Genomic DNA, 27,566 nt, shown 5'->3' with positions numbered 1-27,566 from the left:
CTCGGGAGTGCTAGGATTATAAGCATGTATCACTTGTATCACACCTGCTTTATGAGATGCAAAAGGTTAAACCCAAAATTTTGTACATGCCAGGCAAAAACAAAAAGAAAAAAAAACCAAAAAAAAAAAAAAAAAAAAAAAAAAACCAAACCAGTCTACCTACTGAACTCAACCCCAAGAACATTATTTTATTTTTATGTTGCAAAACAAAAATGTGTATGAGACATCTAATAAGTTGCTCAGGCAATGGTCACAGAGTATGTAGCTGTGCCCATCTAATGCCATTGAACATTACTTTAAATACAGTTTTACACTTCCTTTGTAAAGAAGAAAAGCTGAGGTTAAAATATAACTCGTCTGGGTCACTGCTAGTTACAAATCGTCAAGTATCTGGGGAGCAAATTCACACACCCAGCTTCCTGGCAAAATTCCTTTGGAGTAACAAATCAGTATTATTTTCCCGATTACAAGAGATTTTCCTCAGTCACCTCCTTTCAGTCTGCCCCCAACCCCCTGCCTTGTCTGCCTAATCTAACAGCTTTCCAAATAGCTGTCTCGAAGACAAGGAGTAACAATTTCATACAAATTACAAGGGGGAAGTGCTGAGGACCAGCCTCCCAGTAATTTAACCACCAGAGAATTAGCTATGAGCTGCTTGTCAGTAGCTTCCTAAGGCAGTGTGCAGCTTGTAAAAACAGAGAACAGTTGAAAATATTCTTGATCCAACTGTATCTTGGTTGCCAGTTTACAGAATAAGATTGTAGGACACAAAAAATACTTCTTACTGTGGGTACCAAAAAGTCCATCGGCCATTTTCCAAGGTTAAGCTAAGGGGTGTTGGATGGCATTCTTGGTTAGGGTTTCTATTGTTGTGATGAAATGCCATGACCAAAAAGCAAGTTGGCGAGGAAAGGGTTTATTCAGACTGTACTTTCACTTTGTTGTTTATCACCAAAGCAAGTCAGGAAAGGACCTCAAACAGGGCAGGAACCTGGAGGCAGGAGCTGATGCAGAGGCCATGGACTGGTGGTGCTGCTTACTGACTTGCTTTCCCTGCTTTGCTCAGTCTTTCTTACAGAACCCAGGACCACCAGCGCATGGATGATCACTCACTATGGGCTGGGCCCACCCTCAGAGATCACTAATTGAGAAAATGCCTCACAGCTGGATCTCATGGAGGCATTTCCTCACCTGAGGCTCCTTCCTCTCTGATGACTCTAGCTTGGCATCAATTTGACACAAAACCAGCCAGTACAGATGAGGTCATTCCTTGTGTAGAAAAAGGATTTGGGGTAGTATACTAAGTCTGAGCTGATAGATGCCAGCTTCACTGAGCCTACAGCAAAGATAGTTTCTTTTTGCCTTTAGGATACCCTGCCCTCCACCCTGCCTCCCCTCTTTGAGACAGTACCGTGTAGCCCTGAATGGCCTTGAAATCTCAGTGATCTGCCTGCCTTTGCTTCCCGAGTGCTAGGATTAAAGCTATGTTCGACCACACCCAGCAAGGCAAAGATTTCAACAGCAGGAGATGTATCATGAATGTCCTCGGCTTCTGGTGGGGGAACGGGCTTCAGGATCTCCAACGATACCAACGTCCTTAGATTCTGGACCTTTCACACATGATCACATATTATTGCATATGACCTATGCACTTTCCCTGTACATGGGATCATGTCTATACAACATATCAAATGTACCCTCAAGGTGATTGATATAAATGGTTGTTATACGGTTTGAGAAAAAGACAGGGCAAGAGAAATGCCTGTATGTATTCAGTTACAATTTTTGAATCCATGGTTAATTGAGTGCATGCATATGGAACGTGGTATGCAGGGGGCTGACTGTCACACCCTCTCTGTACTCCCTCATAGCCACAAGCCTTGGCTGTGGATCCAGACTACAAAGGACAACAGTTAATATCCAGCAACTATTATATGTCAGGCAGTTCTTTAGTATTTTATAATGGGACGTCAAGCAAATCTTACATTCCCAACTTCCTGATAGGAAAAGCGAAGCACAGAAAGGCTAATAGCTTATCCATGGCTGCACGGGGGAGTAAGCGTCAGGGTTGGTGCTCAAGCTCATCCGTGCTCTTCCCCTTTCCTTGGCTACTGCCCTGGCAAGCGTCCCTGTGGGCTGCTGGGGCTCCAGCCTTTAGATGAACTGTGCCTGAGGAAAGCTGGATGGTGACTGTCTTTGTCTGTGCAGTCAGTGATTAAAGCACCCTCTCCATTATACAAGGGATGGGCTAACAATTGACATGTAATATGAATACATTAATTAAAAAAAGCACACTCTCCACCCCTTACCCCTTTATTGCCTGTTCCCAAGGCAGGGCTTGAGCTACTGCTGGGGGAGAGGGAAGCTAAGCTTCAGTCTAGCCTCCTGCTGGCTCCAGCAAGGGTGCCATGAGCATCTGCCCTTTTCATTTACCAAAAAGATGGAAGACAGGCCATATCCGTCCATGCTCCTGCTCAGTATTTTATTGCTGATGGTATGTTTTCTTCGGATACAAATGTCGTTTCTAGGCTTACTGTGAGGTCCAAAGGAAACTCTGGACAAATGACTACTTGTGGTGCCTGTTAGCATACTGAAGTGCACACTGGCCTCTGGGCTCTCCCAGCTGCCGCAGGTGTCTGTTGGAGTCCATGGTGGTGTCCTGGCTCCTCTCCATCCTTCTCACTCTGCCCCCTACCCCAAAATTCCCCACCTCATAAGCTTCCCTGCCTCAGATTTTCATTCCCACAAACCCCTGCCATTCTGGCCATGCGCTGTCTTCGTCTTCTTTTGTCTTCCTTTCTTGGTCTGCTCTTTGCTCTCTTTCTTGTTCCTCCTCTCCCACTGTCCCCGCCCTTTTCTCATGGCCCAGTCCCCTGGCCATGTTTAGTCTACTGCTTTCTCTCCCTGTTCTGGACTCTTCCAGATGCCCCTAGCTGTACTCTCCCTCATATCGACAATAAAAACCTTCCCCTCAACCACACCTTGCAATGGTCATGTCCTCACTTTATACATGTATCCTAAAGGCTTAGGACTTGGAAGACAATTTTTGGTCATCAGTCAGCTTGGAACAGAAGCCAGTTATTTTATATGATTACTGTGGTGGGCTGAGTGTATACCTTGCTGGCCGCCATGGAGAAGTATTTGAAGGCAGTGGCATTATTTTGTGGTGCAGCCGCATTCCCCTCGAAATACATCTACAGACAAAGAAGAGGACGTAAGTAGCAAAATCACTTAAGAGCGATGCAAATATTTTGAAACTAAACAGCACTGATGATTGCCACAGCATTGTGTATATAATAAGCACCACTGGGTTTTATGTTGTCAAGTTGTGCCGTTATCCTAGTTTTCCTTCAAGTAAGAAAACAGGAGAAACTGTCACCTACTACACACACACTAGAGTGATGTTGCCCCAGGACAAAGAAATGGACCCTATTTGTGTTTTTCTCATGTTCCTCGCATCTAAATTACAGTATGTAACATTTCTGGAAGCAGGGTGCTTATTCCCATGGTAACTAATGCAAATTGGCTATAGGGAGCCATGGCAGCCCTGGGGAGTACAGGGAGTGGTCTCTTTAATGGGAGAGAATATCCCATTAAAGGGAACATAAGGGCTGATTTTGATTTTGGTTGGGGTAAAAGTTGTTTCTTATTCTAGGGGTGGAGGAAGGGACACCTGACTGGGCCAGAGCTTGTACCATTCTCTGATGGCAGCTAGCCTGTTACTCACAGGCTCATAGCTACTCTCTGAAGAGTCCAGGCCAGGTGTATTTCAAGGCTCTGTTGGTGCCGCAGATAAAGGCTGATACTCTAATAGGCTTCTTCCTCTCACGGCAGGAGTCCCACCCACTGGCTGCAGCTGAGTGCCTCTTGAGCGCGGGCATAACTGAGTTCTCCAAGGGTGGTAACACTTTACCCTGCATTTAGCTGGCCGTACATTGAGTGATATCTCAAGTCCATTGAGAGAGGGGAGTGGGGAGAGAGTCAATTTTGTTGAATTGGCTCTTTCACCTTCATGTGGTTTCTGATGATTGAATTCAGCCCATCGGGATTTCCTAGCAAATGCCTTATCTGCTGAATGGTCTCGCTGGCCTCTCTTCCTTATATTTTTAAGCAGAGTCTCTCACTAAATCTGGGACTCACTGATTCAGTTAGACCAGCGGGCCAGTGATCTCTGATGACCTGTCTGTCTCTCCCTATCTAGAACTGGGGTTACAGACCTGCATAACCACGACAGGCTTTGGGGTGGGGTGTAGTGGAGATTGAGCCCAGGTCATCATGCTTGGCAACAGGAGCTTTATGGATCGAGACACCTCCTCAGACCCCACATTTCTTAGCTTTTAAAGGGATGACGAGTACTGATGAACTAGAAGCATGTACCTTTCCTATAAATGCCATGGCGTTTGTGCTGCCAGCCTTTGCTGCCTTTAAAAAGTAGTATAGTGCCTTCTGGAGAGAAAAGGAACAGTGTTATTGGCAGTCACAAATACATTCCACAAAATGGCTTTTGAACTAGATTTTATTCATTCAATATGCTTTCAAAAATATCTGTAAAATAACCGCTTTGTTCAAGGCACTCTTCCAAGTGTTATTTCAACCATAAACCTGAGGAGTGGGAGAGTACATGTGTGTGTGTGTGTGTGTGTGTGTGTGTGTGTGTGTGTGTGTGTGTGTGTGCAGGCACATGCACGTGTGTATTCTGAAACAGGGTGAGTATATATTATATTATATTTTATATTACATATAATTTAGAATATAAAGACTTTTTTTTCTCCTCATATTTGGAAAAGTTAGGTAGGCATGTGGCTTCTTAGGGGAAAGTGAATCTCAGCTACAGATTTAAGTAGTTCATTATTTGGAAAAGTAGGCTACTATGTACTTATTTTGAGACAGCTTGTACTACAGTTGGCAGAATCCTGATGTTTATGAGGCAGCCTATTGCCAGCCACACACAGCTGCTTGCTGGGACTATGTCTTTTGTATAAGTCAGCTTCAAGACAGTTTCTTTTGAATCAAAATGAAAGAGACCAGCAAACTCTCTGCTTTTTCTAAGTAACAAGATTAAACATTCTAGAATAATCTTTTTCTTTCTTTTTTTCTTTTTTTCTTTTTGGTTTTTCGAGACAAGGTCTCTCTGTGTAGCCTTGGCTCTCCTGGATTTGCTTTGTAGACCAGGCTGGCCTTGAACTCACAGCGATCCGCCTGCCTCTGCCTCCTGAGTGCTAGGATTAAAGGTGTGCGCCACGACGCCCGGCTCTAGAGTAATCTTATCTCGTACTGCTATACTCTCTAAGCCTCATCTTGACTTTCTAGAAAGTACCTGAGAAATAAAAGCGACCAACCCAAGGAATGAGACTTAATGACAACTTTTTGGTGTCATATTTGAATACACTGTATCCGTTCTTTACAAGACCTTGCCTGGGTTAATGGGAGATGATCTGCCCCCTTCCCAAAGAGAATAAAATATAAATGCAAGACATATGGGTAATTAGTTTATATAAAAATTGTCTCTAAAAAATGTTGCCAGCTTATTTGAGAGCTACTTCTGTATTGCTAAGCCGGTCTTCCTGTCGATGTTAAGCACAGAGTCCGCGAGAAACAGTTGATACAGAGACTCATGATTGGTCAAAGACCTGAGAATAAGTTATTGTTGAACACTCAGCCCTAAATTGAGTTGAGCATTTCCCACCCCCGCCTTCTACCCCCACTAGCTCAAGGAACATCATGGGAGAGGAGATGGAAAGAACGTATGAGCCTGAGGATGAGGAGGAGTGCTGTCTTCCTGACAGGTTTCACTTGTGAACTCACGGCAGCTGTGGTTGCCGTTGTTACAGCATGGGTGGGAAGGGTCTTATATGGCCCTGTTCCTAGTCGAGGAGCTACTGGCAGTCAAAGGTGCTGGGGAATATAGGGTCAAGTTTCTTTGAGGGTTTGGCCACTGGTAGGTTGCTGATATTCCAGTGGATGGCTCCACACCCATGTGTGAATAGGTGGCACTAACTAGCTTAGTTTTATTAATACATAGAAGAATTTATATCTGTCTATATGAAGAGGATGTGAGGTGAGGGAGGGGTGTATCAGGGAAAGGGGTCTGGGGGAGTTAAATGGGGAGTGACAAGTAGGTATGATAAAGATACATTGAATACATGTGAGTTCACAATCAACACCAAATAATAATAATAATCAAAATATCAAAGAATAAATAAAAATATTCTAAAGCAAAACATGGTTTCTATATTTGCTCCCTGACAATAGTGCTGAGGAAAAAAATGAGTATATGTTAATATCACGGAGTATGTGAGGAGATAAAAGGAATAATTAGATGGGCAGAGAATGAGAGAAGAATATATATTGTCCTGTTTCCTAACAAATGTTTATATGTTTTTCTCTCTAAATTCTCATACCATCTTTGCAGGGAAGGTACTATTAATATCTTGTGTTAATTAATGATAAGTATTAGACTTCTGTGAAAGGACTAAGCACAGCCTCTATGTCCTTAGAACTCTGATTCCATGGTTAAAGGGGAAGGCCCGAGTGACAGAAGCCTCACTACTGAAACCCTCAGGAGGCAGGCGAGTGTCAAGAGAAAGGGAATCATCATTCCCTTCTTCAGAATGCCTGAGCTGTCTAAGAAATCATTGTTCCAACATGGTCAGAGTAGAATACTCAAAATTTAGCACTTGTAAAGGGAATGGAAGTGTCAGTTTTGACTGCTAAACGTAAGGTTTAATTTTGTTAGAAATATAAACATAATTAGAGATTTACAAGCATTGGGAAACGTTGAAACTAAAATCTCTGGACTGACCCATGTGTGTGTTAGGTAGGAGAAATTTAATCAAATGATGCTACTGAAAAGGGGCATTTTGTATGGAATCTTTTCCTGTCCAAATACCAGTCAGGCTGGCACTTGGGTTCTAAGACCTGGTGAAATTGGATACATTTGGTTTGGTACTGTCGTAGACCATGGGCCAGAACTAAGTATACACCCAAATAAGGGGTCATCTATGCAAGTCACATTATCTGTAGCTTTAATTCCCTCATTTAGATCCCCCTCCTTTGTATTCTGCAGGCACCCTATCCTGTCCCTATAATTCCATTTTCCTACCAACATATGTTTGTCTCCTTCAATGTTGGATCCTCTGTACTTAGCAGTGCCTTTCATATTTAAAGAACACAGAAAATATTTTAAGAATGGATGAATCTTTACGAATCTTTAAAACAAGGGACCTAGACTTTAAATTTTCTGCGACATTTTGACCTAAATATTATGGTTCTAAAATCATTTCAAAGTCCAGTTTAGTAGTTTGGCTCTTAACTTAGTCTGCAGTAGAGAGTTCTGAGGAAAAAGTTTCATTCTGGGAAACAGAAAAGTTGAACTTTTAAATGAAATAATCTACTTAGAACAAACAAAAGTTCTAGAGTTCCCCAATGCCTGAACAATGGGATCCTCTAAGGCTCCGGAGACTTGGTAGCTTCTCACGCACCACTTAGCCACTTAGGGGCGCGGCTCCCGCTTCTCCACGGCAGTGCCCTACATTCCCCTGTCGTGGCTAACTCTGCTCCTGGTTCCTGGTTTTATTTACATCACTGTCTTTGCCTACTTGGAACTTCAGTTCTTGGTTCTTTTTAAACTTACTGGTTCTGATGTGATTGCTTTTTGTGTGTAAAACTGTTTGTTGTTGTGTTTATGTTTGCTTTGTTTTGAGACAAGGTTTCTCTGTGTTGTCCTGGCTGTCCTGGAACTCACTCTGTAGACCAGACTGGCCTCAACTTCAGAGATCTGCCCTCCTCTGCCTCCCAAGTGCTGAGATCAAAGACGTGAGCCACCGTGCCTGGGTATGTCTACCTGGCTGTAAAATGTACTTAACATCACATGAACTTGCCATGCAAGTCACTTCCGTTGTGATCCGTATGTGACACTAAGTTCTTACTCTCAAGAGTTTTGATGGTTTGGAGAGGTAGTTCAGTTTGTTGTGTGCTTGTTCTTGCCGTAGCATGTGCAAACCCCTGTTTTGGTCTTTAGCACTGCATAAACGAGGTAAGGTGGTGCATGTCTGCTATTCCTGCATAGGGAAATGGAGGCAGGGTAATCAGAAGTTCAAGGGAGCTCTCAGTTACATAATGACTCTTGGTTACTAAATGATTTTGAGGCCAGCCTTGGCTACAGGAGATCATGCCAAAAACAAACAAACAAACAAACAAACACAGCCATCCACACATCTTTTCTATATTTATTGGGCAGAACTAAAGATGTTGGTAGAGTGCCTGCTTTGCATGCTCAAGGCCTTGGCTCCAACCCCCAGCACCACGTAAGCTGGGCGTGGCATACGCTCCTGTAATCCCAGCCCTCAGGAGGTGGAAGTAAGAGGATCAGAAGTTCAAAGCCATCCTTAGCTGCATAGTGAGTGGGAGGCTAGCCTGGGATACATGAGACCTTGTCTCCAAGAACATTATTCTTGGAGCTTTTTATCAATTGCTCATTCTACAATGTACACTTTAATCAGGATGGCTCTTCCTGCAGATTATAGCTTAAAGTTCTGTTGACAGCTACTTTCATTCTCAATAGAAAATAAGATATTGGTCTCCTCACAGTTAATAGTGTGTTATTATGAAATATAGCATGTTCTGGGCATTGTGTTAAGTTTCATTATTTTAACTCTCTCTCATAAGTGTGGCCTTTCATGGGCGCTAGGAAAATCCCTAGCTTAATCAGTTTGCAACATTTGTTCTAGAATGAAAAGTGAAGGAAATAGAATATTCTGAAAACATTCATGAAGATTTCTGTTATCCAAGGTTCTGTAGATCATCCTGAAATGGAATATTAGCTATTTATAGAGATTGGGTAGCAAGAAGATGATACAGCTGCCCCGAGGGTTGATATTCTTCCTCTGCCAGCTTTAATTTAATTATGTTGCACCCACTTTAATAACATGCACCCAAGCACCCTGTTTCCTAGTGCAATTCATCCTGAGATTTTATGTTTTTAAGAATGCAAATGAAATTAAAATTTTCACATAAAAATTCAAGATAATGTAATCAAGAATCGCACATGTACAAGCTTGAATAATTACAAGTTTGGTCCGAGAGAGGCCAAATTGTTCCTTGTGAAAACAAATTCCGAGAAATTAATTCAATCAAATAGCAAGCGGTGATGGGGAAAGGCAGGGGAGTTATTCCTTAGTATTTTGATTTTTTTTTTTTAATTTGCTGATCAGCAAACTGGAGCATCACATTTGAAATGAGCCTTTTAGTAATAATCCTTTCAGTGGACTGAATCGTCAAGCTGGCTGAAGGGGTTTTCAGGCTGAGACGCGTCATCCCACGTGTAGGCTCCTAGCATCCACTGATTCAACACATATGCATTGAGTGTTTCATGTACACTGGGCACTGCTCTGAGTGGAAGACAAACTAGTGAGCAAGAGAAAATAGAACATAATCCATCGCGGGCACAGAAAACCATAAAGGCCAACAGAACGAAGACAGCCACATGTGCTCTGAGGAAGATTAATGGCGCAGGAGTGTAAGTGACAGACACTGGAGTTATCAAGAAAATTCTCTCCAAGGGGCGAGACTCGGAGGATAAGAAGCCACACGTGGGAGAAGCTGAAGGAACAACCTCTGGGCTCTGTCTCCCCTCCCCCTCGTGGCTAGCTAGCTGAGCACGAGCCAGTCAAGCTTGAGGTTTGAGATTTATGGAGGAACTTCCACATGTGTGTGGGTTCGTTAGAGTAAAGAGAAGAAAGGGCTAGCCTGAACTTGTCCCAGAGAATGTCTGACTACTGGCCAGGCTCTGGAATTCGGCTCATGTATTGGAGTCTCTGGATGTGAAAAATGAGGCCCAGTCCAGCTATTCGAAAGTTGGAGATAAATAGACCCGAGGGACGACGCCCTTCTGTGGTCTTGCTTTGAAAATAGGGAGGCAGATTTTAGAGGCCAGATTGTAGGAGTGATGCAAAACCAAATGGTATTTACCAACAATGACACAGATTTTTAATGCTGAAGGCCTGCATCCAAATTTTGCTTCCTTATTTTTATTTTTTGCACACATGAGCGTTGCGCCTGCATATTTGTCTGTGTGCCACGCACAGGAGGCCAGGAGAAAGAGTCAGATATTTTGGAGCTGGACTTACAGGCAGCTGTGAGCCACCCTGTGGGATGCTGGGAACTGGACCTGGGTCCTCTGCAAGAGCAGCAAGTGCCCTTAACTGCTGAGCCGTCGCACCAGCCCTCAAATTCTGCTCCTTAATTACACATACTTTCCAGCTGTGCGACTTGAAGCAATTTGCTTTCTCTCTGTAGACCAGGCTTTTCATTTATAAAACACACTTAAGGCAATCTCTCCAACATTGCTTCTGGAGAGCTTGTGATGGGTCCTCCTGATGCCTGCTACCTGCCTGTTGCCACCATAGCCTTGGGAATCCTTCAGTGCTGCCCAGGAGGGCTTACACTTCATGTGATTTGAGGTAGCTCCAGCTCCCTTTAGGTGTTCATGTTATGTGTGGCTGATGGACAGTACATGTGTGTGTGTGTGTGTGTGTGTGTTGAGGGGGGAGGTTCTGTAAAAAGGCTGCTGCCATCCTTAAGACAATCAAAGTTCCTATTTATAACAAATGAGGAAATGTCCCCAGCATGCACCCTATGCCTAACATTTATTGCAGGCTAAAACCAGACATTGGAGTAATCATATGAATCCACAGCTCCCATCTAAGGAGCTGAAACGGTGCTTACGCTTAGTTTTCTAAAGCCCTGGAAACCTACATTTCGGCTATCCTGGGATGCGTGTGCTTATGTAAATTGCTACCTACTTTATGAAATTAACTCTGACATTTTTCTAATGTTTACCATATTTCATATAAAGGGGAAAACACAGCACTAAAGACATACATAAACTAACAGTATCAAGTGAAATGGAAAGTAGTAACAGATCCCTTTTCTTAAGGAAATCTCCTTATAAAGGGGTCACTTCCATCCCTTAGGTTCTTGGGTTTATGCTGAGACAGAGTTTGCATTCCTTTGAGAAGATGAGCACATAGCTCCTATAAAATGATAATAACTGCAACCTTATTTTTTTTTTGTGGAGGTGGGAGGGAGGGAGAATCCTGTTTCCCCAGGTCTGTGGTGATTGGCACCTTGAAACCACAACCAGAATCTAAGCAGGAACTTAGCCTGCAGCGCTGGCGTCTTACAGAGGAGGGCGCTGTGGAGGCGAGCTTTGTTCCTTCTTTTCCTCCACTAGGTATTTGCACACTAAGGTATGGTTAAGCGCGATGATTAAATGTTTTATACTGTTACAGGGACACTGTTTAAATTTTAGTAAGAAGCAGTCTGATTTCTAACCTAGGCAAATCTGGTCTGATCAAGACAAATCAGGTCCTCAGGCTGTTTTGCAGAAATTTCCCTTAGGGACTTTCTGCTACTGGCCTTTGGGGAAGATGAAAGTTCCAGGCCAGGAGGTGGGGGCAAGGCCAAGGGGTGGGGACGCTCTCTGTGTCCAACTGCACCCTGACAGAATGTAGTGGGTAGGAAATGGTGAGGGTCTGCACAGGAATGGGGTACTCCTTGGCCTGGCTGCTCCTCGGAAGTTGCTTTGTCGCTGAAGACAGGTTAGGAAAATGAACCGGCCAGGTGGACTCTGCTCTCCCAGCTGCTGGCTCTCGGCAACTCGCCTGCCTTGCCTCCCGTGTTCTACGTTTTCTTCACTGGCCCCTCAGCTTCCCTCACCACAACTGTTCTCCCCTATAGGACTGAAGTTTGAGATCAACTTACATAGTAATCCTGGTCTAGACCTTTCCTTCCAATTAGATGTAACTGTCCAAGAGATACCTAGAAACGATGACAGTTTTGAAAATGGTTTTAGCAGCAATATTAATGTAAACAAAATAGCATTCATTTGTTGATTTCACTCTAGTGCGTTGTTTCGGTTTGATGTTACTGGCTTGCTTTGAAAGAGATGGGGAAACATTTCAGTCTTTTATTTTACTCTGTGTCTTTTATTGTATGGTCAGTTGCTACTAGGCATATGGCTTCCTTAGGGGCAGAAAGCCCCTGGCCGGAGGGTGGTAATGACCAGGCTCATGGATGAAGGGGCCATGGTCTATGTCTCTCACTAAGATCTCATAGGTGCTGTACTGTCCCTGCTCTGGTTCCTTTCCTCAGAAGCTCACCTGTATTAATCCCGACATTGGAAGTACTAGTTTCCCATAATTAAAACTTTGGTTTGTAAAAAGTGAAATTTCCACAGAGAAATGCAAAATCGCCCCTCCCCCATCACCACCATTTTACTATCACTATGGCAACTACTTGTTGAATAAGCCCCAAAAGATGCAAGCAGCAAGGGGACAAAACAGAAGTATGTGTGGGGGGGGAGAGGGTGCCTCCTCCCCTTCACACTCAAGGTAGGGCATTGTCAATCCTCCTGGCACTCAGAAGGAGCCAGCTCTCTGGCAATTGGCATGTTCTAAGAATGCGGTCTTTTCTGTGTACATTACTTGTATCTGAACATCTCCTCTTTCTGCCAAAAACTTATAGTATTGGTATATGTCCCAATCCAAAATCTCACTGTTGGAACTCAGATTTTCAGGTCTCTCCGTTAGTCTCACTTTTTCCACTGGGATACCTTCACTCTTTTCCAATTTGTCAGCAACTGGGAATAGAAACAAACCAGACAATAGGACACTCGGCCTGTAAGAAGTAACAGTTACCTTGCAGGAAGGCCGGCAGACCCACTCCGCTTAAATAGTACGGGAATCTGGACTGCCAACAGGGAAGAGCCATAGGAAATAGAGATTTGCTTTGTTTTGTTTATTTAGATCTGAAAAATGGTTTGTGTGTGTGTGTGTGTGTGTGTGTGTGTGTGTGTGTGTGTGCTGTATTTGCTTTTGAAACTCATGAATACCGTCAGCACAGACTCTTGTGAGGATGAGGGTAAGGGGACTGGAGTTTTAAAAAGACACCCACTGATTCCCTCTGTGCTGACTTTTCCTGAGATGAGTATTGCAATACAAGGGCTTCTCAGTTCTTCCTTGTAGATAGTCTGAGAATAAATATGAAGAGACATATGCTTGAATATTCCTAACAAAATGTACAGTTTGAAATATATATATGTAGCAGTTCCGTTATCATTAAGTATACGAAACGATCTTGTCACGAGTAGCCTCTGAAGTCCAACAGTGCTTTTGTCAAGCCCTTGCTTTCCCCAGATGTCTGAGATTCACGTGCAGATGTTTATTCTGAATGTAGATGTTATCCTAATGGGCGTGGTCCACCTCCAGGAAGACTGTAATCTAGAGCCATATGTAACCTCTGAGTGATGTTGCACGTTGCAGAGACATACAACTCCCATGAGCCACTGAGCACCCTCATTAGCCCGTGCTCTATTTTTGTAGACAAAAATTGTGTGGTAGAACAATGTCAGTTTGAAGTGTGGAGTGAGCCCTCCTGTTCGTGTCTTCTGTTTCCTTTTTTTCTCATTTGCATTTATTTATTTTTTTGAGACAGGAAGTCATTATGTGGCTCTGGCTCGCCTCTAATTTGAAGCGACGTTCCTCTGACTCCCTGTCCCAAGGGCAGAGATTACAGGGCCATGCCAACATGTCCCCACTAGGAGCGTTTAACAAGCCACCCAAAATCATATAGGTTAAACTTAGGGGAGTTTGCTTAATGTTTATCAGTTCAATAAACAAACATTCTGGCGGGGCATGGGGGAGCATGCCTTTACTCCCTGTGCTTGGGAGGCAGAGCAGGCGGATCTCTGTGAGTTTAAGGCCAGTGCTCCATAGTGAGTTCCAGGACAGCCAGCGCTATGTAGTGAGACTCTCTGTCTTGGAAAAAAAAAAAAAAAGAAACAAATATTGTAAGAAAACCAGAAAGGTTTGAAGATAAATATTAAAAACTAAGAGGTGAGTGCAGTCATTTAGAACTTTTTTGAAAACAATTAAGGTTGCTCAAACTTTATATTAGATTAAGGTTGTATTAAGTGGATGAGTGTGTAAGTGAGTGTGTGTGTGTGTGTGTGTGTGTGTGTGTGTGTGTGCAAGTACATGAGTGTGGAGGCCAGAAGTCAACCTTGGGTTTTTTCCCTCAAGTGCTACCCATCATGTCTTTAGATACAAGACCTATGACTGGCCTAGAACCCACCTGGTAGGTATACTAGCTGCCAGTAAGCCTGGGGATCAGCCTGCCTCTGCTTCCCCAGCACTGAGATCGCAAATGTCTTCTATCATGCCCAATCTTTTTTTTTTTTTAATGTGGATCTGGGGCTTGAACTCAGATCCTTATGCTTGCACAATAAGCCTTTTATCAGCTAAGCCATATCCCCATTCCTTCCTGGTGTTACTATTTTAAAAACTGCTTGGTGAAAGTCTGTCCTATTTCTAATGCTGGAGGAATAAACAAAACCCACATTTTTGGGTATGCAAGGCAAGTGCTTTACCACTGAGGTAAGCTTCAGAACTGTTTATATTAGAATGCGTTATGAGAGTTGGGTGTGGCGGTGCACACCTTCAGTCCCAGTACTTGGGAAGCAGAGGCAGGCAGATTTCTGTGAGTTTGAGACCAACCTGGAGTTTCAGGGCAGCTAAGATCATATACAATGAGACCTTGTCTAGAAAAAAAAAAAAGTAACCAACAAATTATCCTCCCAAACCTCCCCCAAAACAGGCTTATGAGAATTACTCACTATAGTCTGCCACTTTCTTGTAGTGATTTAGGGCAACTTCACAATTTTGTAGAACATTGATTCCTGACAAATATCTATACCCCTAAAACACAAGCATATATAGGTATTAGTATTCAAATAATACAATATTTATATATATTTTGGTCTAGGAATTTTTAGTTTACAAACCAGAATCATCTGGGACATCATGCTTCCTCCAGCACTTCCAAATGTGTAGTATATCAATGCCTAACGTAAAAGAAGCACAATTATATTGGTTTCCTAAAGTTAGACTCAAACTAAGCACTGTTTTATATTTTATTTTAATTTATTATTATTATTATTTTTTATTTCTACCCCAGTAATGAACCAAGAGCCACTCCAAAATATGTCACAAGTTTCAATCTGTCCTGTTAATATGGGGTGTAGAGTCTATGAAAAAGGCATGGCATATGGTATTTCTTTTTTTTTTTCATTTTAAAATCCTACAAAGTAGATATTACATACCTTTGGTAAAGAACCTGACATATGAGACTAAGAAGTTTGTGGCAGATTGCCAAATTTCTCTGTTGAGTGGACACTTTTAATACTGCAGTACAGAGATCCTCTTGAGTAATAGATTGTATCCAGTGTTCCTTTTAAATAAATAGATTTTGTTTCAGGAAAGAAAATAGATTTGACTTTACCTTGGCTTGGTCATATTCCATTCCTATTCCATAAGAAGATAAAAATCCTAATGCCTAAAAGGCAAAAGAAAACACAAAACCAAATCAATCTATTTGTTTCATAATTTGTATCAACATAATTTTTTAAAGATCTACTTCTTTTATTTTATGTGTGTGAGTACTTTGCCTGCATGTATCTATGTGAACCTCATACATGCCTGGTGCCCTCAGAGGTCAGAGAGGGGCGCTGATTCCCTGGAGCTGGAGTTAGAGGTGGCTGGGAAACACCATGTAGGTTTTGGGAATGGGATCCTGGGCCTTTGCAAGAACAGCAAGTGCTCTTAACCACTGAGTCATCTCCCCAACACCAGAAAATTTTGTTTATATTGATAAGGGATATTTTACATATGCTTTCATAATAATTTATATAGTTAAATCATTTATAAGGCTATAACAAAGTATGTTTGTTACAATTATGAAAATTTGGAAAACATTACAATATTGGGAGAAGATTATATAATATATATGAATCTTTGATCGTTCTTACTGTACTTTAGAATAAGGCTTAGTAATAAAACATTAAAGTCAGGCATGGTGGTACACATCTGTAAACCTAGGAGGCTAAGGCAGGAGGATTGTGGCATCAGGCCATCCTGGGCCAAATAGAAAGGCTTTGTCTCAACAAACAAACAAACAAACAAACAAAAGTTAAAAACAAAAACAAAAACCCAAAACCAAAAGGAAAGCAAGCAAACTAAGAAATGTTATAAACTAACAATTGAAATATGTTTTCCTTTGTTGCAAATAAAATTTTCCTTTGTAGGTTAAAATTTTTAAATTTCTACTCCTTTTATTTTTTTGTGTCATGGGACTTAAACCTGGGGCCTCCTGTGTGCCAGGCGGGCAGTACTGAGCTATTTCCTCACCCCTAATTTAAGTATTTTCAGTCATATTTTAAAAAAATCAGGATTGACATAGCACATTATTTAAATCAAAATATACTGAAAGTGAAATAAGTGAAGGCCTGATCACAGAGCTTGGGAGCCCCAGCCTGCATCTCCCACAGACACAGTTTGCCATCCAAAAAGCTTTTATAGAAACCAGAGAGAAGTTAAACCAGCAATCAGTGTGACGCACCAAGCTGGAAGTGCGATTCAAAGCCCACATAGGCAGCTCCCAGATGGTTTGACCTATGATTTTTCACATTTGCCACGGTGTGAAAGCAATATGTGCTCTGTAGAAACTGTGTTTCGAATCTGGATTTTGTTATTTCCTGGGCAGGTGGCACAGGATACTTACTATACTGTTAGGATGCTGGGCACTGGCAGCAAGCTGCAGTTCCTGGTCAAACGTGAGCACAAGGGTGGACTGCTTTGTGATATATGTATTGGTAAGCTATAGTATTCGGAAGGTGGCATGGACTAAGTGCATTTCAATTTGTGACATTTTCAATTTTTTTTTCCTCTTTCTTTCTCATTTCTTCTAGAAGCTGTCTGTGTGAGCGCCTCTCACCCAGTTCCTATTGCGCCACCACAGCAGTCTCTGGTCTCTTCTCGTCTGTTCCTCGTCTGCCATTGCTGCTACGCTATTTTGCAGAGTTTATAAGAATGCTGTCAAGTGTCAAGCATATCAAGCTGCTTCAAGATCCAATAATTTAACCACCCCAGAAAAGGAATAATTGCATTATTGCATTACACTTTTAAAGATAAAGAACTCGGCTACTTTTTGTTTATTTGCGTGCGTGCGTGCGTGCGTGCGTGTAGGCCAGAGTACAATCTCAAGCGTAGTTCCCCAGGTACCATCTGTTGGGGTTGATCCATCTTCAAGTGTTGGTTGCTTGCCCCCCAGGCAACCAACCTTGTTGTCCTACGGGCAGATTCTCAGGCATTCAGGATGATGATGTTTGAACTTTGCCTCCCAATTTCCCCCTGATTGGATAATAAAAGTTACCGACAGCCTATAGTCGGGCATAGAGAGAAGTGGAAGGCAGGACTTCCTAGGAGAGAGAAAGGATTCTGGGATAGAGCCAGGTGCATGGGATTCAGCCAGCAAGATGTAAGGAAGATGCATACATGGTGCCTGAGCTCAGGGAACCAGCCACGTGGCAGGTTGTAAATGAGTAAAATGGGTTATTTTAAGTTATGAGCCAGAGAAGGGTCTAGCTATATGGGTTAGGCATTTGTAAATAATTATCTGGAGTCTTATGAGTCATTATTATGGGAGCTTAGAGGGGGAAAAAAACCACCCGGAACATAATGGCATCCTACAACAACTACCCACTTCCTTTTGTTTGTTTGGTTTTGTTTGAGTCAGGGTCTCTTACTGGCCTGAAATCTGCAAGGCTAAGTAGTGCTAGGGTGGCTGGCCTACAACCTACAGGGATTATCTACCTGTCTTTGCCTCCATCGTGTTGGAGGTACAAGTGTGTGTTCAGCCCTGGCTTTTTTTTTTTAAGGAGGAAATTTTTTAACACATTTTTATTGAAAAATAAAATAATTCATATTACATCTCATTTGCTATCCCATCCCATGCATCCTCCCATTCCTCCTTCCCTCCCGCTTTCACCCCATTCCCCTTCCCTATGACTGTGACTGAGGGGGACCTCCTCCCCCTGAATATGGTGCTAGGGTATCAAGTCTCTTCTTGGTAGTCTGCTATCCTTCCTCCGAGTGCCATTGGGCCTCCCCAACACGGGGACATGGCCAAATATGTCAGCCCTGGCTTTTTATGTGGGTTCTGGAGCTAGAACCCAGACTCTCTTCTTTACAGAGCAAGCACTCCACCAACTGAGTCATACCCTGAATTGTTATTTTTTCCCCTCAAAACAGTAATTCTAACACATCAGTGTAACTTGTGCCCTTTATATAATCTGTCCACTGATTAAAGTGTCTGATCCTGTAAATTCTCATGTTCTTTAGGTTTTGAAAGTCTCCTTTTTCATGGTGCACACCTTTAATCCCAGTACTTGGGAGGCAGAGGCAAGACAGATCTCTGTGAGTTCGAGGCCAGCCTGGTCTACAAAGTGAGTCCAGGGCACCCAAGGCTACTCTGAGAAACCCTGTCTTGAACAAAACAAAGCAAAACAAAACAAAACCCAACCAACCAACCAAAAACAACAACAACAAAAAAAACCAAAGCTTCCTTTTAAAGAACGTGTGCAGCAAACTTTCCTTGCAAGTGAAAGGCCCTTTAACTCCTTGACGCCTGGAAATGTCTATTTGAAATGGCTAAATTGGCTCTTTTAAGGGCACCACTAGCCAAGTTTAGATTCAAAACATTTTTTTCCCTTGCAAGTCCTGGCAATTCTTGATTCTGCTTAGTTTAGAATCTGGTTCAATTATGCAGAAACCTTGACAGTAAATAAACATATTGACCTTTAAAGCAAAGGTGTTATTTGGACTCATATTTGAAGACACTCCATCGAGAGTGCATCCTTTTGTGCAGAGCCCAGCAAACGTGTTGGTTTGATCCTTCCAGAAAAACTGTAAACTGGTGAATTTGTGAAATGAAGCTGGCATTACATTTCTACCCTGTGACTGGGAGGGGACATTTCTCTCTCAAGCTTATTAAAATCCTGAGGGCTGGAGCATGGCAGTATCACCCTCGTGCAAGCGACCCAGGGTCACACTGCCTCCCTCTTCAGCAGGGGAATAAAATAAATGGAAGACTCCACATTTGACTCATTTTTAGGATTCTTTTTTAAAAACTAATTTATTTTACATATACATGTATATCATTTTTAGTATTCTGACGCTGGGTACAGCATGCCAGGACAATAGAAGCTGGAAGACCTTAAAGGCTGCCACTCAGTAGAATGTGCTGAGCACTGTCTGCACTGCCCTTGCCGTTAGTGGCTCTCTTCTTTTTTCTTTTGATATAAGGATAGGATAAAACTAGGTGGATTGTAAAGATGATTAAATCTTAACCCAGGAAAGAGGCATATTGAGAGTTGGAAAGAGAGCAGTAGCATCTGTGACACTTCAGTGGTGTTGAAGGTCAGATCCTGCATACTGGATTGCTCATAAGACTTGGTTCTGAGTTCTGCTGGTCTGCTGATGGCATTTAATACAGGGTTTGTAGTACCTGGGATTTACTGTAAAGGTTTTAGTGTGATGGATATTTTAGCTTATTTTAAGGCAAATTACTCAGGGTCTGTAGTAACAATTTAAAGATCAAATGTTCCTCTGTTTACTTTTCCTAAGAAATTATTAAAGGAGAAAAAAGATTAAGTAATTTCCCTCTAATTACTGTACGAAGTTGGAAAGCTTTGCGGTCATTCCTTTTGGCTCAAACCACATGCCAAAGCAAAGTGTAAATCAGTTTTAATGAGTGACTCAGACACTCTTAATATAAGGGCACCAACATCAAAAACACCCAACAGAAGCCTAGAATCATCAAAGTGATTATCAGATTGATGCTAGAGATGGTGTTTTCAGCCGTATCATAGTGCTAATGACTATAGTCCCTTCCAGGAAACACTTCAAATTTGAAATAAATGAAGAATATGTGGAGCCTTTGCCATTGAGATATAATTATTTTCAAATCACAAAACATGGTAAAACATCACGCACATTTTTTTCTTTTGTACATCAATTGTAGTTATTTTGATGTGCTAGAAAGGACTTTCTTAAGGTCTGGAGTAAAACTGATTGAACTGTATAGTCAGTGAAGTGTACATATTTAAGTCCAATAGCTAAAAAATTGTACATTTAAGTGTGTGTGTGTGTGAGACAATATGCATGTGGCGTTCAGAGAACAACTCCTGTAAGTAATTTCTCTCCTTCCACTGAGTGGGTGGGGCAATCAAACTCGTGGTTCAGACTACACTGACAGACACCTTTCCCTGCTGAGCCATTTTCATGGAGACTACTCTATTTGTAGTTCTTTTTTTTTTTTTTTTTTTTTAATTTCTTTCTTTGTTTTTTTTGAGACGGGGTTCTCTATGTAGCCTTGACTATCCTGGACTCGCTTTGTAGACCGGGCTGGCTTCAAACTCACAGCGATGCGTCTGCCTCTGTCTCCCAAGTGCTGGGATTAAAGGTGTGTGCTACCACCACCCAGTCTATTTGTAGTTCTTATCATCAGGAAGGTGCTGGGTCTTTGGAGAGAGAGAGAGAGAGAGAGAGAGAGAGAGAGAGAGAGAGAGAGAGAGGGTGGGGGTGGGGGAGGTGTGCTTACACTTGATTACTGTTGTCCTTAGAAGAATTTCCTTCAGTTTATTTGGATTTTTAAAATTTGGGTCTTTCTGAGAGCCAGTTTCTCAATTTTTTTTGAATTTCTGATTGTTCCCTCTTTTGCTCAGACACCATAAGTATCCATTATTCTCTCTCCCTCCCTCTGTCTCTCTCTCTCTCTCTCCCCCCCCCTCTCTCTCTGAACACACACACACACACACACACACACACACACACACACACACGTATACATATATGTCTTTTTCTCACTATATAAAATATAAATATATATATAGTAATATTATTATTTGGTCACATTTTCCAATTCTTTAGGTGAATTTGTGTGTGACATTGTCCTTTCAGTTCCAAGAAACATCTCCAACATCTCCAACGCAAACAGTGTTCATAGATCAGGCTGGTTCAAGCAGCGTGCCCACAAAGATGCACCTGGCAAGCCCTGGTAAAGAGTTGTTATCCAGATGGCCTGTGGCCAGCCTGATCCCTTCTATCAGGCACTAACTACTCATTTTTAAAATTTATTTATTATGTATACGGTGCACCTGTAGGCCAGAAGAGGACATCAGATCTCATTATAGATGGTTGTGAGTCACCATGTGGGTGCTGGGATTTGAACCCAGGACTTCTGGAAGAGCAGCCAGTGCTCTTAACCTCTGAGCCAGCTCTCTAGCCCCCAACTACTCATTGTTTGTAGCACAAAATCTCTTTAACTGTTCTTGTACAAAAAAAAAAAAAAAAAAAAAAAAAAAAAAAAGAAAGAAAAGAAAAGAAAAGAAAGAAAATCTACTCCCAGGGAAGTAACTGCAGTACTGACAGGGTTGACAGTCCTAGTTCAGCATCATGTCCAGCTACAGATGTGGAGACTTCATGCTCATGTGCATGCAGATGATGTGCTTCCTAGGCCTTAGCGACTCAGCCTAAAGGTTAAAGGAGTCCAGGATGTCAGAAAACGTAAAAGTGGGCTTTCGTAGTGGACTTTTACCAAACAATATTTTTTTAAGCTTAACAAGTATATTTTATTTATTTTTATTTTTATTTATTTTATTAATTCATTCATATTACATCTCAATTGTTATCTTATCCCTTGTATCCTCCCATTCCTCCTTCACTTACTCCCTACTCCCCTCCCCTATGACTATGACGGGGGGGGGGGGGCCTCCTCCCCCTGTATATGCTCATAAGTATCAAGTCTCTTTTTGGTAGCCTGCTGTCCTTCCTCTGAGTGCCACCAGGCCTTCCCATCCAGGGGATGTTACCAAACAATATTATACCTTGCGGTATTTCAACAGTATGGCTGAAATTTGCATATCAGGTCAACATCAAACCTTTTTTCCCTTAAGTTTGTTTGTGCAACCACACATTCTCTCTTCCGGTCTTCCTTGAGACCAGACACACACATGCTGGACAGATAACCCCATTTTTACATGTGGGGAAATTAAGACTCAGAAAGGATATAGCACAGGGTGGGGACATTGCCATATGTAAAACAAGGGCTGGCTGACCCAAAACACGAAGCTGATGGAGCGAACACTGTCACACACCAGTACGCTTTGATGCTTTTTTGCTAACGGACTCTTGCGGACATTATTTACTTCTTCCGGCAGCTTTGTGACACTTGTGCATTATCATCAATCTCCTTGCCAGGTATGGGAAAACTGAGGTTCTGAGACACAACTTCTTTAGGGATACCAAAAGTGAACACAAGATGGATGGAAAAGCTATTAGGATGCAGAACTCAGAGCCACATGTGATCCGCGTGGTGGTGGCAACCCCTGCTTTGCTGCCTCGCTGTGACACTGTGCAGCCTGTGACTGCATTTCCTAGAGTTTCCCATCAGTGCCTACGCCCCTCGAAAGAAGATTGCGGCAACCAACAGCCCCTGGGTGTAGCTTAGAGCTGTCTCTTCTGCTATGAGGCTTGTCCTGGAAAATTGTTTTCTTGCTGTCTCTAAAGCCACAGGCAAGCACGTCAATCAGAGGGTGGTGCAGTTAGCCGAGTTTATCCATGCATTGGGAATAAGGGAAGAAATTAAGTCTTATAATTTTGGGGTCGTCCAGAGCTTATATTTTTGGTTAACTAAACTCTGTAGATTTAACAATGCTTGTACTTTACTGTCATTCACAGATCTGTCCGTTGGGTTCTTGTAGAGGAAGAATGTTTATTTAGAACATGGCTGCTCTGGCAAGAGATCACATCCAAAGATCTTCTAGGTCTGTGTGATCCTGCTGGAATACAAATACTCCTTTATTCCAGGAGACAGAGGCAAACAGATCTGAGTTCAAGACCAGCCTGGTATAGAGCAAGTATCAGGTAAAGAAAAGCTTAGATCCAGGCGTGGTGGCACACGCCTTTAACCTCAAATGTAGGTAGAAGGAAGCATCTAGATTTGAAAGTGATGTCTGTGGGAAAGATTAAGCTTTTTCGCAGGTGGAAGCAGTCTTGGCGGGCTTTACCCTTGGGGCACACCATGAATACCTTGTGAGAGACTGTTTGGAGCCTTCCTGGGCTTGGAATTCAGGAAGCCTACCTGGGAACCCCACCGTGGCTATGGTTTTCCTAATTGACCCTCGAAGGGAGAAGGAGACCGCCCTTTGCATGTGACTGGGAAGGTGGTGAGGAGAAAAACAAGAGGTTGAGAAAAGGCGAGGAGAGTGCGGAGAGAGAGAAAGGGACCGGACCAGCTCGTGGGACAGAGACACCTAAGGACCCGTCCTGCCGACGGATTCCAGGAGGTTTACTCTTCTGTCCCTTTAACCTTTTTTTCCTTCTTGTATATGCTAGTTGGGTTGTATAATAAAGTTTAATTGTTAATAATCAGAGCCAACAGATGTCTAACTGAATGGCAGAAAAGGTGACGAATCAGAGAAGATTTGACAGAATAAGATACGCCCAACTCTCACAAGAAGGGAGAGAAAGGGGAAGCTACTTAAAAAGCAGTTTTACAGAAAGAGGAGGCAGTTTTTACCAGAACAGAAATAGAGAGATGGGTTGCAGAGAGAGAACTCGGGTGAAGATGGAATGAGCCAGAAAATGAGAAGGAGCCAGAAGATTATAGCAGATTGCTGAATCAGTTTGAGGCTGAGCAGAGCAATTCCAGGCAGAGAGAGAGAGAGAAGCCAGATTAAATAGTCAGCTGGGAGAAGAGTTTTACTGGAACAGCAGTGTCAAACCAGCCAGTTCAGAGCCCAGAAAGAACAAGTAAGGGTGAACTTATTAAGCAGTAACTCTCAGAGGCTGAAAACATTCTAGGCCTAGGTTAGATTGAACAGAGGCTAGAAGCTTCCAGGACTAGGCCTAGGTTAGCAGGAGGAGGCAGTAAGCCTCCCAGACAACAGTTGAGCCAGGAGAATCAAAGTTATGTTTTACAGGTTACTTTATATATAATTGCAAAAAAAAAAAAAATCTGTGGAGTTAAACGCAATATCCACCAACATAAATTAAGATCATATGGATCTTTACAATGATGACATTGATCTGTATGTTTTTACATAGTAAGAAGCCACAATATTAAGTGAATAAGGAGCAGCAAATGTGTATGGTTCTTTTTAAAAAATACTCTATATAGTCATAAAACTTCTATAAGTATAATAGTACAGATAGTAATTGTCATAGCTTCCTTCTGCCTAACTGAAACTATGCCTTTTCAGTCACTACCCCTGCACTATGTACCCGCTTCTCTCCTCTCTCTCTCTCTCTCTCTCCCCCCCCCCCCTCTCTTATAATGAATGACCATGATGTTCCAGGCATGGAACTGAATGCCCTACCATAGCTCCATTAAGCCACTCATGACTAATTAATTAATAATTCATTCAATTTTACATATTTTTTTTTTTTTGTCTCAGACACTTGGCTAACTGTCAGAGATACCCCATCGAACAAGATGTAGTGCCCAGTGTTTTATAATTATCTTAGCTTTATAGATGCGGATTTAGAGAGATTGCCCTATTTGTCATGGGTATTTGGTTCAACATCTTCGGGCTCAACTAAGCACACAGATCCACAGGACCTTCATGAGCCGCATTTGCCGCCAGTCTTATTCTGGAAAGCAGGGGGCAAATGAACCAAAGTGTGCCAGGGGATATGCACCAAGCCTTAGTTAGCAGTGCACGCAATCTCCTAGGATCTGTCATCCCAGGTGCCTCAGAAGGTGACTCAGATGTAAGACCATGAGACCTCCATGGGGAGGATGTGAAGACCACCTTGGTGTAAAATTCTCCGTTCTCCACATAATGGTTCCATGAGGACAGAGACAGGGCTCCCATTAAAAGGTTTATCATCATCAGGTTCAATAGTTCACTATACTTTGTTCCCCTCCAAAGGCAGTTTGCCAGCCAGAGGCCATTTCCATCACAAGCCATGCTAGGTAAAGACATAGTTAAAATCTTATTCTTATCAGGTTACCTGGGAAACGGAACCAGTGTGAACCAAAGGTCAAATTCTCATGCAGAAGAAGGGGAAAAGGTTTTGTTCAATAAGTAGCTTATCCACTAAGCAAGCAAAATAGTGTATTCAAACTTAATCTGATTCCATGCCTAGTTCCTGTAGTGTATTGGCTGACAACAAAAATGATCTCTAGGTGTGTACACCTTTTAGGTGACTTTACTTTCACCTTCATATGTTCTGAATTCGCATGTGTGTGTGTAGTGTGTGTGTGTGTGTGTGTGTGTGTGTGTGTGTGTATTTGCAGACATATGTTAATGGCTGTGAATCTTGTTTGTAGGACAGATAAAACCATTCCATAAGACTCTAATATCGTGAAAGCACCCCCTAGCTTTATATTAAATAGCTGAAATGAAATGATGTGTGGTCGCGTGGTAATTCGGATGGTCTAAAAGTAGAGCTTCCCAGAGCAGGAAGCCAAGTGAACATATATGGCAGGTCCTCATAACATCTGCACTGGTAGGCCTGCCTGGCTCCTGAAGGCCTTTGTCTTTTTACTTTTTATTCTCTTCACACCTCCCATCTCTCTCTTGCTATGTAGCCAAGAACGACCTTAAACTCTGATCCTCCTGCCTCTGCCTCAGGTGCTGGGAATGTACCGCCACGGGACATTTTAGTTGCTGCTGGAGTTCATAGTCAAGGCTTCATCCATGCCAGGAAAGCCCCCTACCAACTGAGCTACATCCTGAGCCCCAGTTTACTGATTTTCTATGAAATGATTATTTCATTCTTGGAATAAAGTAAAACACATTTGTCAAAATAGAAAAAGAAATTCCTTTAGCTTTTAAAAGATTTGACATTAAAATTCAGGCAAACATTACCTTAAGAATAGATTTTTGTCCCGTATTTCTTTGTAAAGATGAATGAACATGTTTCACAATGTTTGGCCTCAGTGGTCTATGTCAAAACGTGCACACGGATAGACCATAAGGGAGCTTAGAGCGTGGCTCTGCTGTGCTCCTGTGAGCTAGAACAGTTTATCCTTAGCTCCTGCTGTGCTCCCTCCTGGACACCATTTCAGTGGGTCCATGCAGTAGGGTGTGGGCATTATTTTACTCCCCTTTCACATGTCTGTCTGTGTTAATTGAGGGTATATTATCTATTGAATAACTTGCATTGTCTTTCAGAACTCACGTTTTGGGCTTTGTGTGATCCTTCTTTAGCCAAGGACTCATATAACTGGATAGCCGCTGTTATGTTTTGACTGCCGAAACTTCCAAACAGCAAAGCGTCCGCCATTTTTTCCATAGCTTTCAAATTTCCCATGTCAGCTGCTCTGGCAAAGAGTATGTAGGCTCTGTTTTGAGAATGTAAAGTGAGGAAGTTGATTCTTAGAAATGAGAGTGCCTGCCCCCTCCTTCAGATGATGCCTTTCTAGCAGGTAAAACTGTGTTTGTCATTAATGATAAGATGCAGCTTCGCTCAAATCCTTTACACCTCTACACCAAATATTCTTTCACTCCTATGTCAACTAAAGATTTGCATTTCAAATATGTCTGACACTAAAAAGGAGATATGTAATATATACCAACTATATAAGGAGATATCCATGTAATATATACCAACTAAAGTGAAAAATTAAAAACTTATCCTAAAGTGAACTCTTCCATGGTCTCTTCCATTATTAATACCCATTTTTCTTATAAAATAAATTCCAAAAGACACAAAAATTATCATAATCAAAATGTCACATCTATGAAGTTGATATCACAAGAATGCCGATAAATTTACATTCTAAACTAATGTTCAAAAGCAGAACTAGTTCTTCAACACAGCAAAGCCAGACTTCTTGGAAAAATAACAATCCAAACAAACTTTAGTGGATGGGGCTTTAGACTCTTAGTGCCTGGGTTCAACTCCGGATTCACTGGTTGAAAACTTTGGGGTAACTTCTCCATCCCTCCTTTGGCTGCAGTACTGAGATGGTTGTAGCCCCTACTTGCTAAGTCTCCTGTGAGATGATGCTTGTGGCATGTTTGGCATAGCGCCTTATTTACCTAGTTCTGTTAGGATGATCATATTGACCAAGACTTTATAGCATAATAATTGTTCTGTAATTACATGGTAAATGGTGTGAAGTTTTAGTGGTTAAACACATAATCATTATAAGATCACCTTACACTGAATTTTCTATTAGAAGTCACATGGTCTGTATTGCAAGTAGTGACAGAAAGTCGAACAAGACTTAAACACATGTCAGAGACAAAAAAGTGCTTTCAGGATTTGTCCTTACTTTTATAACATCTTTTGGTAGTGGCAAGACCAAAAAGCATTATCCATAATTTATAATCTTGGCTCAAATATAGGAACACACACACACACACACACACACACCACAGAAAGAGACAGAGATAGAGACAGAGAGAAACAGAGAGACAGAGACAGACATAGTGACACAGACAGAGAGAGAGAGGGAAAGAGAGAGGTCTTTGATTCCAATTTAAGAGAGAGAGAGAGAAAGGAGAGAGAGGAGAGAGGAGAGAGGGAGAGAGAGAGAGAGAAGGAGAGAGAGAGAGAGGGAGAGAAAAGTCTTTGATTCCAATTTAAAACAATCAACTTTATGCACAGCCTGTACTGATGCTAAGGGAAGCTGTTAGTTGGCAAAGGCTAGAGCAG

General features: G+C 42.2%; 1 protein-coding gene across 4 annotated transcripts in view; it reads right to left on the bottom strand.

The window, feature by feature from the left end:
* The window catches only part of SEL1L2 (SEL1L2 adaptor subunit of SYVN1 ubiquitin ligase), a 121,584-nt gene that overhangs the window by 19,680 nt on the left and 74,338 nt on the right, over positions 1-27,566 (bottom strand). For 3 of the 4 annotated variants that reach the window (XM_084774935.1, XM_084774936.1, XM_084774937.1), the window contains 8 exons: positions 26,085-26,247; positions 15,340-15,393; positions 14,843-14,902; positions 14,675-14,756; positions 12,486-12,640; positions 11,764-11,820; positions 4,378-4,446; positions 3,117-3,194 (listed from right to left, as the gene is read on the bottom strand). In XM_084774935.1, the coding sequence (XP_084631061.1) occupies positions 3,117-3,194; positions 4,378-4,446; positions 11,764-11,820; positions 12,486-12,640; positions 14,675-14,756; positions 14,843-14,902; positions 15,340-15,393; positions 26,085-26,247 (718 nt within the window). Of the gene's footprint in view, positions 1-3,116; positions 3,195-4,377; positions 4,447-11,763; positions 11,821-12,485; positions 12,641-14,674; positions 14,757-14,842; positions 14,903-15,339; positions 15,394-26,084; positions 26,248-27,566 lie in introns of those variants that run through there. The other variant, XR_014777771.1, reaches the window with a different exon arrangement.

Source organism: Acomys minous, assembly GCF_964271855.1.
Source record: "Acomys minous genome assembly, chromosome: 3".
Taxonomy (NCBI): domain Eukaryota; kingdom Metazoa; phylum Chordata; class Mammalia; order Rodentia; family Muridae; genus Acomys; species Acomys minous.
This window is presented reverse-complemented; position numbering and strand designations above follow the sequence as displayed.